Here is a 14,663-nt window from a genome sequence, read left to right as displayed (position 1 = left end):
AGAGGAAATGACTCATAGATTTACCTGACATTTACTTAAACATATTTATATCTTACTCATTAGTGACCAATCTTTGTTTGTCTTAAAAAATGAACTTCTGCCAGCTTTCACACATGGCACTTTATGCTGCTTTACTGCAGTACAATCAGTATTGCAGGTCGTTTTTTTTTTAGATGATTGTCCTCTATTAAGTGCATGGGTATAAATGTACAAATCTGTTCCATTTTAAATCCTTTCTTCTGCTTTTTTTTTGTATTATAGGAAGTTTACTGATATGTTCTTACATTAAAAGGAGCACATTTACAGTTTGCTCATAATACTCATGCACAACTTTAAACTTCATAGTGAAGCATTTCCTTGTTTTCCTTTTACATGGTTGCATTGAAACTTTTATTTAACCAAATATCCTCCACCTCTTGCTGTAGGACAAGAAGAGCAGACACCTGCACATTTATTTGCTGAATATATTCAACATCGGTAAACCTTCTGAAAAATATTGTGATTTGATAATGATTGAGATATGATAACAATTCGACGCCTATTTTTTCAAATATTGACAGTTTGCTACAGTTGTTGCGGTCTTTGGAAGAAGTTGTGTTTTGCACAAGCAACCATTGGCAGCAGGATTTAACGTGCAAAATATAGAGAGCATCTGTTCATTATGAAACGGGTTGATGTCTGTGAATTCAGTGATTTCATCAATTAATGCAGCCCTCCTGAAGGGGAGCTGTAGGTGAGTGAAAGAGGTGGGAGGGGAAGATTATTAACCAGTGGGTGCAAGCAGCACCATCAGTGACTGACACTGACAGATGTGCGTTCGATAATGTCGAACATAATTACCAATCAACAAATAATGCGCTGAATTGGATTTCCTCCCCAAAGTTTCATTGCATCACGGCTCACTGTGGATGCAAAAGCAGTGCTGGAACGCGCAGACGTCCGTGTTTCTATTGGCTCTGCGCAGCGTCGCTCAGAGGAATGACGATTTTGCTGCTATAACCAGCTGATGCTGAGGCTATGAACACGGAGCCTCTGAAGAACTGTTGACGGTACACTGACCCGCTTGTCATCGGCGTTATGTTTGCAGATCCAGGTGTCCTCTCCGTCCCGAGAATGAGTGAGTAGGATATTTCATCGTGTCACGACGCAGAGGCCCGGGTTTTTTGCCCCCTGTCGCTCCACATGATGTTCCTTCGTCTTCCCACATAATCGTTTTCATGGGAATGATGCTCTGTGCTTCACAGACTGAGCTTTCTCACCTCACAGGCGACACATCACATCTGCAGGTAAATGTTGGTTTGATTGAACGGCAAACGGGCTGCGATTGATTATTTTTTCCCCTTTTATCAATTTGTTGTGCGCGCTAGAAATCATTGTGGGTTGTGGGTAAACGCTATTCGTGGATCTTGTTGTGCAATACTGTCGTGGGCATGGTCTGTTAGTTACGTTATAATGTAGCCTATGCACCGGCTGCTGTGTTGACTGAGAAACGCGTGGACAGCGATGGAATGGTGGTGCGCTCCGCAACGCAGCGACCTGAGAGACGCAGTTCGGTGCAGAGAGAGCAGCATTACTATCCCCCCTTCTTTCTCCCTCCCTCTCACCTCACACTCTCGTGCATGCGGATGCACGCACCAGCCTATTAAATTTACACTCCCAAACTCGCCTATTGCGATTTGGTTTTCCTTGCATGCTGACACCAACAGGCGTTTGTAGCAAGAGTTACATTTCCGCCTATTCTATCTATATTTAAGACTTTCACAGTTCTATGTCCTTGCATTGGAAAGCTACACCTTTTAAATAAGACATTGGGCTTTTAGGCATTTTTAATAACATTAACAGGAGTTATTATATCATATTGTTTGCTCCATCTCCAGGCTTCCATGGTGTATTTATCTATTACGACTAGATACATTATGGATCTAATCTCTTCTTAGTGGCAACACCATATCCTTAAATGACTAGCCACGGATGGCCTCTACATCCACCTTATTTCTTCCCCCTGGGAATATTAAGCTGTGTGGAGTGTAAGCTGCATGAGAAAACGCCCACACAGGACATGAGCCAAATCAACATTAAAGTGTTTTTGCAGTGCTGAATACATCAAGTGTTATAGCCTACAAGTGAAGCTAGTCTAATACTGTGAGAATTTTTGATGGTTCCAGTCCAGCAACATCCACATTACAAAAGAGGCTTTAATGACTGTGGTCAATTTTTGGATGTATGACAGGAGGGGATCTAAGAATTCAGATTGTTATTCTTATTATTCTGGGTCCTTTTCCCCTTCCTACTGTCTAAGCAAAATATTCACATCATTACGTGCATGCAGATTCACAGAACTATGTCTTGAGCCACCCCTCGTTATTTTACATGTTGCCATGAAAATGGAAAATAGGTGCTGATATACTGAAACATGTGCAGACATAAATGGAAATGCAGTATAGAAAGTTTTTACAGGTCTTACAAGTTTGATATTCAGTATGACCACCTTTCTTCTTAGGCCTCTTAGTCACTCTCTTTGGCAAGGTTTTTGTAATTTCTTTAAGTAGTCTTCAGGAATAGTTCTCCAGGCTTCTTGAAGGACACATTTTAAAGGTCTTTGGATGTTGGCTGCCTTTTGTTCTGTTTGCTGTTAAGATGATCCCACACAGCTTCAATAATGTTGAGCCCGGGCTCTGGGGAGGATTCATCCCTCCATCAGACCTGTTGCCACTGATTTTCAGTCCACACACTTAACACAGGTTCATCCCTTGATCTAGGTGCCTCTTCAAGCTTGAATGACTGCAAGGTCGGAGTTGAGCGGTTTACCAGATAAAATAACACATTCTTCTGAAAATGGTTTGGTAAAAAAGATTTTAGTGAAAAAAAAGCAGCCAATGTCCAAAAGAAAAAACTTTCAAAAGACCATTAGAAAGCCTGGAGAACTATTGCTCAAGACTACTTTAAAAGAATAAAAGAAAGTCTGACTCATTTGAAGCTAAATATAAAGATATGTGGAATGGATCAAGACTTTTGCACAGCACAGTAGAATCCTGTTGCAAACTGGAGGGGAAATTAAAGGAGTGTTGAAAAACAAACTAAAGGTTAAAGGGGAACTCCGGGGCATTTGAAGCGTGTTTCCATTGCTAGAGGTTGTCAAATACAACAATACATGCCCAGTAATATTCTTGTAATGTTTTAAATACTTGAACGCAGTTTTTCTAGAGAATATAATTGTTTTGTATATGGGATTATTCTTCATCGACTCTTTTGGGCTTTCACATGCGCGAGCCTACAACCAGCCGGTGAGTTACATGCTGTTTATAAAGTTGTTTTGTAACGTCCCCATGCCAGTAATGTGAGAACCATGCATATGGTTTTGATGGTAAGGGTTGTGACTGTATTGTCGGATGGGTTATAAAGTGGTGTGACGTTTCTGCAGTGTGCAAGTTGTTGTTTTACGTGGAAGGGTTAGCGCTTGCCCCTTAGCCACCACGTATTAGCCTCGCATGACAGGGTGTGCGAACAGAGCGATCTTCACACAGGGAGCGCAGATACGCACCTCTCTGTGTCCTACTATCAGTATTTGACAACCTCTAGCAATGGAAACACGCTTCAAATGCCCCGGAGTTCCCCTTTAAATGTTATAAAATAGAGTTGTGGGAATGTTAAGTCATCACACATGTCAACCGAAGGTTGAACAACAAAATTCGTCAGTGTTTCATTACAGTAGCTACAATGCACAGATAAGCTTACTCTGGTTGGAAGGCTCTGATAATAAACCACAGCATTTTAACAGTTAATTTACCTCACTGGAAAGTTAGGTGGTCACCAAAGGTAATTCAATTTTATTTAAGGTTATCCAGCAATGTGTTCCACATATGTTGACATGCTGTGAGGCTGCATTCTAATATGCTTATGCTAAGCAGATATGATGTTTACCATGTTAATCATTTAGTTCAGACTGCTAACATTTTTTGTTTGTATTCACCATAAGGTACAACAGGAACTGTTTGGAGTGTCAATAGTTCTGCAGGTAGTTGGTCATACAGTAAAATGAGGAATTATTTATGATGTCGGATGGGTGTACCACATCAAACGGTTAGCCTAGCAGTTGGATTCCATAAAAAACGACCCTGTTGGAGACAGGTAGAACATATCAAAATCAGTAGAGCATGATATTGGGGCTGAAGGAAAAGTCTCAGTGATTCGTCTTCTTTGCAGAATGGATATCTGCACCAAATCTAAAGGCAGTCCATTAACTTTGTCTAATAAAAACTGTCTGGAATATTTACAAGTCGCAAAAACAGCATCTGTACAAAATATCCAGCTGCTGTTGGCATATTTCCATCTGGACCAAATTTTTAGAAATAAAAAAATTCAATGGTTCCAAACTATATATCAACTCTCAATAACGTACTTCTTTCTAAAGTTAACTGTAGGTCTTTGCTCAAATGAAAAATGGAAATCTTGTAACTTAGGTTTAAGTTAAGAATGCAGACCCTCATAGGAATTAAATGCAACACACATCTCCAAAAAGTTATTCTGCTATTCAGACTGTTTTATTACTTCTCCTCAGCTACAAAGTTTATGTTGCTCCACTTTTCTCTTTAAAATACACCTGAGGTCTACTCTTGGATTCGAGTCAGGCAACATGCTTGGTCAGGTCATATCATCCCTTTTTTTATTTAGAAACACTCTGTACTGGGGAGCATTAAAATGCGTTAAAATGTTTAAGCATTGGTCTTCTTACAAGCCTTTGTAGACAGGGAGCACCTTGATTGTCAGTTCTTTGGTATTCATGGTGATAATTATAAATGTAATCTTTTTTTTTTGTTACAATCGTTTACAGCTTTTTTACTCATCCAACCCCATATCATCACACACCCAACTCCTGTCCATATTCATGACAAACATGCTAGACCTCATCTGAGGCAAAGATATTTATCTTGGTCTCATTTGACCTCCGAATGTGTTCTCAGCATTTGATTTATAGTTTTGCACTTGATTTTGAATGCTGTCCTTAGGTTTTGAGATACAGCAGTGTCCTTTGCGCTGTCTGTGCTGACACTGAAACTCAGATTTATCTTGGTAACATCTGTGCCAAGTCTTGAAACTCTTGCCTGTATTAGAGATAGTTGTGGAAGTAACACAAAGTTCATGGTGTCATTTCAGGATACCCACTGCAGCTATTATTAGTGGTACTGTGGATCGCTCTGTACCTCGTTATTACTGATTTAACGATGTTTTCCAATTCTTAGTCAGTCATCAATCTTCTTGTATGCCTCCCCATCTTTGCAATCTCTCGAAGTGGAAACAATCAGTTTCTTTTGTAGTTCCTCTTCTGGTTCTGGTGGTCCCAAACCATTTCATGAACACATTTGTTTGAGTACTTTTTGGAAATTGTCTGTGCGCTCAACCTTAATCAGGGATCCCACATTTTCTAGTCTGTGCATCTGAGAAAACAATTGTATTCACTTTTGTCTCAGATTTTCTGCGGTGGTGCTAAAGTATTTGTTTTTAAAAACTCTACTGTCTAACTTAGAAATAATCCACTTATTAAGAGGTGATGTCGTTCGTTGCGATATTGCACAGGGGTATACTCACATCTGTTGCATTGTGTATATTTACCACAAACTAGCATCTTTTCTGGATCTCCCAAGTTGACACGTGGTTGATTGGAACAAATGTGTGGAAGTCAGATTCAAGTCATCCATGAGTGAAATTCCTGTGAATATAAATGTTCTGTGTGTCTAAGCTATACAACCAATATGTTGCTGACTGTGCAAGGAACGATCGGAAGCAGGACCTTGGAGTCACCATTTGACAACATATTTTAACGATGCTCTGTTGTTTGTCTTGTCTTTCAGATGTGCCCACGTGGAGCTTTGGATAGAAGTACAAGACCAACATAAAGACATGGAATAAGGGAACAATACAAAAAATAGATTCACGTAAAAAAGAGACTCAAAATTAAATTTTAAAATATAAATTTATATATATGTGAAAAGAGGAGTGCTGAAAAAAAAGAGAGACTATATTGGACGAGAAGGGAGGATGGCATGTAGCCTTATTCCCACCATGTTTCTCTTGGAGTCTTCAGTTCACTCTGCCAGCCACTGGTCAAAGCAGGAGTCTCCTCGCTAAAACCCAAGCAGCTCATTTCATCTGCTGGAGGGGTCCTCACTCTGGGTGATGTGATGAATAAGTTTGAAGTCCTTGGCATTGTGGGAGAAGGTGGGTGGTTTTTACAATCCATACTGTTCTTAACCTCCAACTCTTTTGCTGGTGATCTGTGTCATTCAGGATACTGATCCAGTATTTTTATCATGAATATTGTTTTACTTGGCGAAGCTGAGCCCTACTCATACTGCTGCTGTTGTTAGATGATAGGCCCTGTCAATTTTCCCTCTGAGGAGTTTATCATTTTCTAGGAAATTTATGTATTCTTATTACTGAGAAAAGAAGTTGCTGTATTATTTTTCCTTCTTTGATAAGATTACCTTATCTGATTTAAGTAAGAACCATTCCTCTTTCTTACTCTGACTTAGTTTTAAGGTGTCCTTGATAGTTTCTGCAGCTTTACGTTCATCTGCAGATGAACTCTCTGCTGCTCCGGGTTTCTCCTCTCCAACAGATCCTCTTTATTTCCTGCTTTCATTTGCTTTTTCTCAAGCAAGTTACATCAATCCAAGATGTGCTGAAATTCAACACATGCAGTGGTGTTTCAGTTTAAAAGTCCTCTTGCAGCTCAAAGGGCGCATTTTCTTAAATTTTTTCTTTTTTTAATATATATTTCTGCAGAAATCTGACCAAAAACATCATCAGATTTTCATTAAGTCCTAAAAGTGTGTTAAGAACAAAGAAAAACAATTACTAACAAAATATACAAATATACTCCATTAAATCTTAATTTATTTATTGTATTAAACTGGGAAAAGTTGAGCAACATTAGACATTGAGTGTTTACATTAAAAATTACATGTAAAATTACATATAAAAATGCTTATTTTGAGTGTCAAAGGTATGTGAATTTATCTGTATCTGGAGTGACCGCCCCTTGTACAGTAAAAACTACATTTAATGTTTCCAGTAAGTATTGATCAGTTCGGCACATCAGTTTAGGAAAATTTTAGCCAATTCCTCTGCGCACCACAGCTTCAACTCTCTGATGATGGTCGGCTTCCTCACATGAACTGCTTGTTCCAGGTCCCCCCACAGCATTTATATTCGATTAAAGTCTGGACTTTGACCATTCCAAATTTTAGTCTCACCCATCTGTCACCATTCTTTGTAACAACATGTGTGCTTAAGGTTGTTTGCTTGCTGAATGATCCCACTCCTCTTTTGATTCAGTTGATGAATAAATGTTTCGACATTTTTCCTTTAGAAATCAATGTTTTGATTTAGTATTTATTGTTCTGTCAACAGTGGCTCACCTTTTTGACTTAAATGCAGCAAAACAGTCCAAAACCATGACACTCCCACCACTGTGTTTCAAAGATGGCGTAAAGGCCATAGGCTGAGATACAGTGTTGTCCTTTGTCAGAATATAAAGCCTCTGATTTGCAGCAAAAAAATACAAAAATTTTCTCATCTAAGAACAAAACATTTTCCTAACAGCTGGCTGCTTTCTTCATTTGCAAACTACAGATAGTCAGCAGTGTTCCTGTTTAGGAGCTGTAATTTTCTCCTTGAAGTCTCGCTGTGCCAGCAAGTCCTCCAAAAAATAAAGTCATATAGGCATATAGGTTGCTTGTTAATACCCTTCAATGATAATTAAAACCATAGCATCTTCTTCAACATCAGAGCAGATGTCATTCTGAAGCATTTCCTTTAAAGCTGCAGTCTGCAACTCTTTTTCAAGCATAATGCCTGGAACTGTCCGGGGATTCTGAAAGTAGTACATTAAATACCCCAATACAATAAAAAATGAGTTCTCTAGGTCCCCTATATGTCCCGCTATGTCCCTCCAAAGCCAGCAGGTTAGTTTACAAAATTGCAGACCGGACCGGTAAAAGGTAACAAATCAGGTTACGAGCTGGGCTCTGCTGCCTGTCAATCACCGATTGTGCACGCGCGATACAAGGTAGGCTCGTCCCCACGCTTATTTATCTAGACTATTGAACTTCATTACGGGCTAGTCTACTTACTGTGTCTTCCATGATCGCAAATGACAGGTGAGTTGATGAATGAGGAGTTGTGTACGCGCATCTGGCGTGCACTTAGACGTGCACGAGTTCTCATGTGTTTTGATGGGGCGGGACAGGAAGTTGAATAACTTTTTATTTTTCGGTTAAAAAATAAGCATTTCTTGCATTTTGCGACTACGGAGGTCACCGTTTTCAACTTCAAGCGTTCTGATAGATCATGTAAACTCTTAAAATGCCAAAAATTAGGACTTTACGTATGACAACAACAAATCTTGCAGACTGCAGCTTTAAGAAGCCAACTAATTCTTATGAGGTAAGAGGGGGTGGTTTGATGGCACAGTAACACGCAGTTCTTTCAATCATTCATGCATGGTGTGAGTTCAAAACCAGCATATAAAGAAGACTTCTTCACTTCTGAGTTACATTCACTTAATAAGAAAACTAAAACACTTGTGTCACTTCCTGCTTGGGTTTAGGCAATAGCATTCTTTGCTCAGGGTTCGAAAACAATGATGATTCGGGCTAAAATATGTTATTTTTGTATTGTGACTGTCACCCTCAAGGAAAACAATCATTAGGACAATAGTACATTCTTTTTACAATGTGACCATCACCTTTGTGGACACCAATTTCATATTTCACATATAGTTGCTCTCATGACCACTATCATTCACATATCCCACAAACACAGTAATTATAGGCTGTTTTATATAATTATAGGCATGAACGAGTGCACCATGGGAACATATCTGGGCAGAGGACAGTCTCTGTGGTGCACACCATTTCTTTTCAGTGTTACCCAGAGCTCTTCATGACCTCATGTACTATTATGCACTTTCTTCAACAGGAGTGGTCTTTTGCTCATCGACTATTGCTGTTGATGGTCTTACCCTGAATTTCCTCACGATGTACACAATCTGTCTGACGGAAGATTTATATTAAAAGATAGTTTTATAACCTTTTCCAGCTAGATGAGCATCAATGACTGTTTTCTGAGATATTCAGAAATCTCTTTTGTTTATGTCATTATCTATTCTCACGAACATTTGTTGAAAAGCACTGATGATGGCAGATAGCTCCATTTTCCTAACATAAAACTGTGCATCCAGTCATCCCATTTAAAAAAAACAACAACTGACCCTAACCTTGCCTTTAAATAAAACTGCTAATTCCTCAGTTTCACTTACCTCTGCAACCTATTGATATGATCTTTTCCCCCAATAAATCAAAGTGAGAGGATCACAAACTTTCAGCCTTCACAGTGAGCCTTTCACATTTGGCTAACATATTTTGAATATGAATGTGACCTTGAGCTAACCAAAACCCACTATGTCCATCTAAAAATAATCAGATTTCAGGCACAGAGATGGCAGTAATTAAATTATTTGATTTACAAAAGCATCTTGTTCATAGGTTGTCAGATCAGAAAAAGCACATAATTTGGTATGAAAGTTAAAATGGTTCATTTAACGAAGCAAACTGTTTAAAAAATCCTTTAAAAAAAAAAAGCAGAAATCCCTACTTAAATATTTTCAACAACTTTCAGTTGTTTCAGGATCACCATTCTGCTTAAATGACCTATGTTTGTACAATACACAAGCAACACCTGTGTTGTTTGTCATTTACACACTTCTGATTTGCTTATTCTCTACCTCCTATTCATATGCACTGCCCATGGTAGATAGCTTTGATTGTCATTTAAATGAGCTGGCCAAGCATGTGTTTGTGAATCAGTGATGTTAGTAGCTCACCAGCAGAACAGGCCATTTCCATTTCCGTAAAACTACTCATTTTAGTTTCGTAAAATGTGGTGGTTAAAAATGCGGCACTTTATGGCATTGTTCCAGAACATTGGATAATGTAGTGAAAAAAAAAGCTAAAACAGCTGTAATTGTCTTTGTTGAAGTGCAATGGACTGGTGGCACTGATTGCCAAAGAGCATTGTCACAAAAACAGATGGACTTTTGCAGAGAGAGAAGCAGCGTAACAAAAAAATTTACATGTGTGATTCAAATGGCTACAACTCATTCAAAAGATATGGAAAGTAATTAACTTAATTAACGAATGCAGCCCCGGGTGAAATGCTAAAGTAAGATCCACACACCAGAGTCTGAAACAATGATGGTCAACCAGGTCCTTGCAAAATAGACACAGTACTCTGTCTTTGCAAAGTCAGAGAGCTACAGGGTTATTCTGGGTGTGTTGTTTGTACAAGATATAGGCTTCGTGTTGAGTGTGTGAGAGTATGTATATATCCTCCTTACTTACTGTTGTTTGTTTAGTGGTTTCAACCTACTGTGCTGGTTTTCTTCCTATAACTTTTTTAATATAAGGTTAGAGGTCAAAACATAAGTACAATATTGAAAATGTACAACATGTTAACGATCTTTTGTTTCTTTCTCTCTATTTCTGGTTGTCCAGGAGCATATGGAGTGGTACTTAAGTGCAGGCATAAGGTAAGCCTTTCTGTTATTTGTGAGAAAATGTTTCTGATTAACGACATTGTCACGTTAGGCGTTTGTGGTTGTTAGCATTGTTGTCTCCCAGCAAGAGGGTTCCTGGTTTGAATCCCAGCTGGGGCCTTTCTGTGTGGAGTTTGCATGATCTCTCCAAGCATGTGTGTGATCTCTCTGGGTACCCTGGCTTTCTCCCTTGTCTCAGCATACATGCACTACAGCAAAATTCAATTATTGACTAGGTTTGCCGCCATGATGCTGTGTAAATGTAAATGTAAATGTACTTTATTTATACAGCCCTTTGTAGACAATCCTTTCGGTGTACCAAAGTGCTTTACAGCAGGTAATAAATAAAGAGAAGAATAAGTAAAAGATGTGTTATGTGTGAGAAAACATTTAAGGCATTCTGCTGCTTCTAACTTTCTCAGTGTGAGCATTTGTGGAGCACCTTGGCCCATTTGAGTCTACTTGACATACATAGAGATACATGCTGGGGGGATTTGATCCCCGACCGTATTACCTAAGTATTTTAGCTCGGTATGATTTTCGTCGGTCTGATATGCATTTTAAAGGTCCAGTTTTGGTTAGACTAACACAATTAATTTTTTTCTGGTGTCATTTCAACGTGTTTCCAGTTTTTTTTCCACAGTTCACTATAATTAATCCACAATACCTGTTAAATTGTTGCTGGTTTTAGAATGTGGAAATAAAACCCTTGCTTGTTTTTACAGAAACATACTTTAGGCTTGATACCACACACAAAACAAATCAAGTTGCAGAACATTAAAAAACGTTTCTTTCAATTGGTGCTGTACCATGTCCACCTGGAGGTGGCAGAATAAATGGACACAGTAGTTTGTTTAAGTGTCTGGGACATTGCATTCCTGATTTTAAATTAAATAATTGTGTTGTGCACATTGAGTCTGCTATGTTGGGTTGCTACAAAGTTCAAGTGAATGAGAATTTGGACATCTGAAAACATAAAAGATTGTTGGACTGTGAACTTGGAATCTGGCTTTCCCTTTCCCTTTATTTAATCCTTCACTCTGTCTGTCTGTTGTGTGCAAAAGCTCAGGTTTTTCTTCTCCAAACAAATTCTTTATTATTAAACCTTAATGCACCATTTGTGAGACAACTGATTTTCTGTCAAAATTGTTTTTGAAATGAAAAATAAAAAATGGAACTGAAATTGTTCCAAATGTTGGCATATCTTTAATTGTCTATTTGTAATTGTGTGTTATCATCAGAATCATAGTGGGATAGAGGAGTGTCAGAATCTCTTCATGTAGACAAAATTACAAATAATTAATTTGTCTCAAAACGGAGAAAAAAAGTGGCTGAAAAGTCAGTTAATTGCACTGAGTTCATTGGCAAGCCTAGAGAGCAAGTGCTTTCTGTCAATGTTTTGGCTTGTCAATAGTATGTAAGTGTATATATTTTGTGAGACAGGTGGTGATTGAGCATAATAAAAATAACAAATATAAAAAACCTTAAAGACATAGGAAGAGAGACAGTAACCACAAGCTATTAATCCTGATTTGTATTCAGGTACATAAAAAGGCTCAGGAGAAAAAAATGCAAGCAAAGATGCCAGGAAATGTTTGAACCAACAGGGAGAGCCCCTTAATCATTATATTGAAATTATGATACCAAAAAATCTTTTTTATTACACTTCCTGCCTAGAGCTGTATATACTGTATTTCTTACCTGTGACCAGAGGCATAAAAACCACATACTTAAAAAAGCTCAAATTGATTATATATTCAAACAAAAGATGACACAATCAACAGAAAAAACTAAATGATGCTTAAAATGTTGTTTTTATGTCAGAAAAGAAAAAAGCAGCCAAAAGGAGCCGCTTCTGTCTAAAGATTCCATTTGATAATTTGACAGAATCTGCTGTCCACATCTTCATAACTCCATAAAAAGCTTCTGTTTCACTCCAATAAATCCCAGCTAAAATTCTAAGTATGTTCTTTTTTTCTCACAGCATCAAAAGTGGCTGTCATTCTATCATTTTTCTAATAGAATTGTAATTTCATAGTGACTTCATAGTGTCTTCCTGTTGCACTGAATAGTATGTTAGGTAGTGTTGAGTATGTTAAAACCCGTTACTTCTGTTCTTAGAGACACTATTCCGTGAACCTGAGGACAATGTTCATTTGGTGACTGCCACTTCGCTCATCTATCACTCAAAATTGCAATGCCATTAATTATATGTAACTGTAAGCATTGCTTCAGTTTTTAAGGGTGATTGAGAAATTCACCCTTATGTACAGCTGCCATGGCAACCCATTATCCATAGAAACCGAAAGCATTTATTGTACCTGGCTGTAAACATGTCTAATTATAACAGTTTGAAGTGATCTATTTCGGGGATAGATGTCTGGTATCCCCCCTTCCACTGTGAGGTAACAGGTTTTTTTTTTCTCCTCAGAATTCATGATAAAAATAAGCACAGGAAAAAAACAGAACTACTGAAGTTAAACTAACATGAAGAAAACTAACCATGCACGAGTTAGAGCAGCCGGTCATGTGTGTGAGGGATATTTTTTATAAGCTTTGCAGCAGTGCGTGCAAGCTGAGCCATCAGAGTTCATTGTGTACGGTGGACAGGTCTGCTCAGAGTGATTGTGTGTTTGTGCTGGAACACAAACACAGTGGGCGACTTTGCAGGCAGGCTGGACACTGCCCTCCCACTCAGAGGTTAGAAATGGTATTGGGCATTTTCTGTGCTATTTTTCCATTAGGTGCTCCATTTTCTTTTGCTAACTTTCGATTGAGTGAGCAAGATGCACTTTTGGGTGTACAACTTGATTATTTCAGCTGCAGGGCTCTAAGCTTTTGACAGCTTAGGGTGAGAAGGGGCAGTTTAGGGAGGGACCAAGGCTATCTCCGCATGTGGGTTGGGAGCTATGATAATTCTGATGCCAGACAGTAAATTAATGAATAAAGATCTACCACATACATTTAAAATGTTCTACAAAAAAAAAGAGGCAAAATCAGAATTCCTGAGAAGCTGCCAGAGGATGTATATCTGCCAAACACAGTGTTGATCTGGCCATTGATAAGCTGGTAATGATAACTGACAGGCCGACCCTGGAAAATCCGATGTTTGCTTATGTAATGTTGCAACTCATCTAACTTTTTTTTCCAACAACAACGAATGATTTGGATCTGTTATGGATCTTCATGCAAAAAAAGAAAATCCCACTGAGTATAATTAAATATTATTTAATTCAGTGTATTTCAAAGCAACCCACTGGATCAAAGTGGACGGTCTTAATCAATACATTTTTGCATGAAAAGTTCATAGACATTATTCAATGTTCGTACTGAATTAAAGTGAATTGGTTGGATCCTGTTCACACTCCGTACATTTACTGAGCGTGAACAGGGGTTTATTAGTCCAATAATAAAATATTTCACAGAACATGACAACTTACCTGTAAGTCAACCTCCTCACTTATTTCTCACCATGCATTCTTGGTCCAGCCTATGTTGCTGTTATTTTCCATGCGTAGAAGCTATTCCATGAAGCTGGATGGTGACTGATCATAAAAATCTCTTTTCAAAGCTTCAGACATTGGTAAAACATGGATTCACCTGATCATTACTTCCTGCTTCTGAAGAATGCAGACGTGTCTCTGCTTCCTCCTGCTTCCTCCTGCTGCACTCTGGACATAATACCATCCGACTTTTTAAAAACTGTTTTTACCTCAGTAGAAAGTGATCTCCTACAAATAGTTAACAGCTCACTGGCATCAGGCATTTTTCCCAAGTCACTAAAGACTGCTGCCATTAAGCCACTCCTAAAGAAGAGAACTCTAGATGCTTCCATGATGAACAACTACAGACCTGTCTCTAATCTCTCTTTTATATCAAACATTATTGAGAAAGTTGTATTTAACCAGCTCAACGACTTTCTGAATGAAAGTGGAAGTCTTGATAACTTTCAATCAGGCTTCAGACTTCATCACAGCACTGAAACAGCTCTGGTCAAAGTGTTAAACGACATCAGGTTGAGTACTGATTCTGGTAATGTTTCAGTCCTGGTTCTGTTGGACCTCAGCGC

At 38.5% G+C, this 14,663-nt stretch overlaps 1 protein-coding gene across 5 annotated transcripts in view; it reads left to right on the top strand.

Moving 5' to 3' along the window:
* Positions 1-902: 902 nt before the first annotated feature.
* The window catches only part of cdkl5 (cyclin dependent kinase like 5), a 51,451-nt gene continuing 37,690 nt past the window's right edge, over positions 903-14,663 (top strand). For all 5 annotated transcript variants that reach the window (XM_075481215.1, XM_075481396.1, XM_075481488.1 and 2 more), the window contains exons 1-3: positions 903-1,286; positions 5,850-6,216; positions 10,554-10,588. In XM_075481215.1, the coding sequence (XP_075337330.1) occupies positions 6,180-6,216; positions 10,554-10,588 (72 nt within the window). In that variant the 5' untranslated portion in view covers positions 903-1,286; positions 5,850-6,179. The remainder of the gene's footprint in view (positions 1,287-5,849; positions 6,217-10,553; positions 10,589-14,663) is intronic.

The sequence above is a fragment of the Odontesthes bonariensis genome, chromosome 1 (assembly GCF_027942865.1).
Source record: "Odontesthes bonariensis isolate fOdoBon6 chromosome 1, fOdoBon6.hap1, whole genome shotgun sequence".
In the NCBI taxonomy this organism is placed as follows: domain Eukaryota; kingdom Metazoa; phylum Chordata; class Actinopteri; order Atheriniformes; family Atherinopsidae; genus Odontesthes; species Odontesthes bonariensis.
Note: the sequence above shows the minus strand (reverse complement) of the source record. Positions and strands in the feature narration are given on the sequence as shown.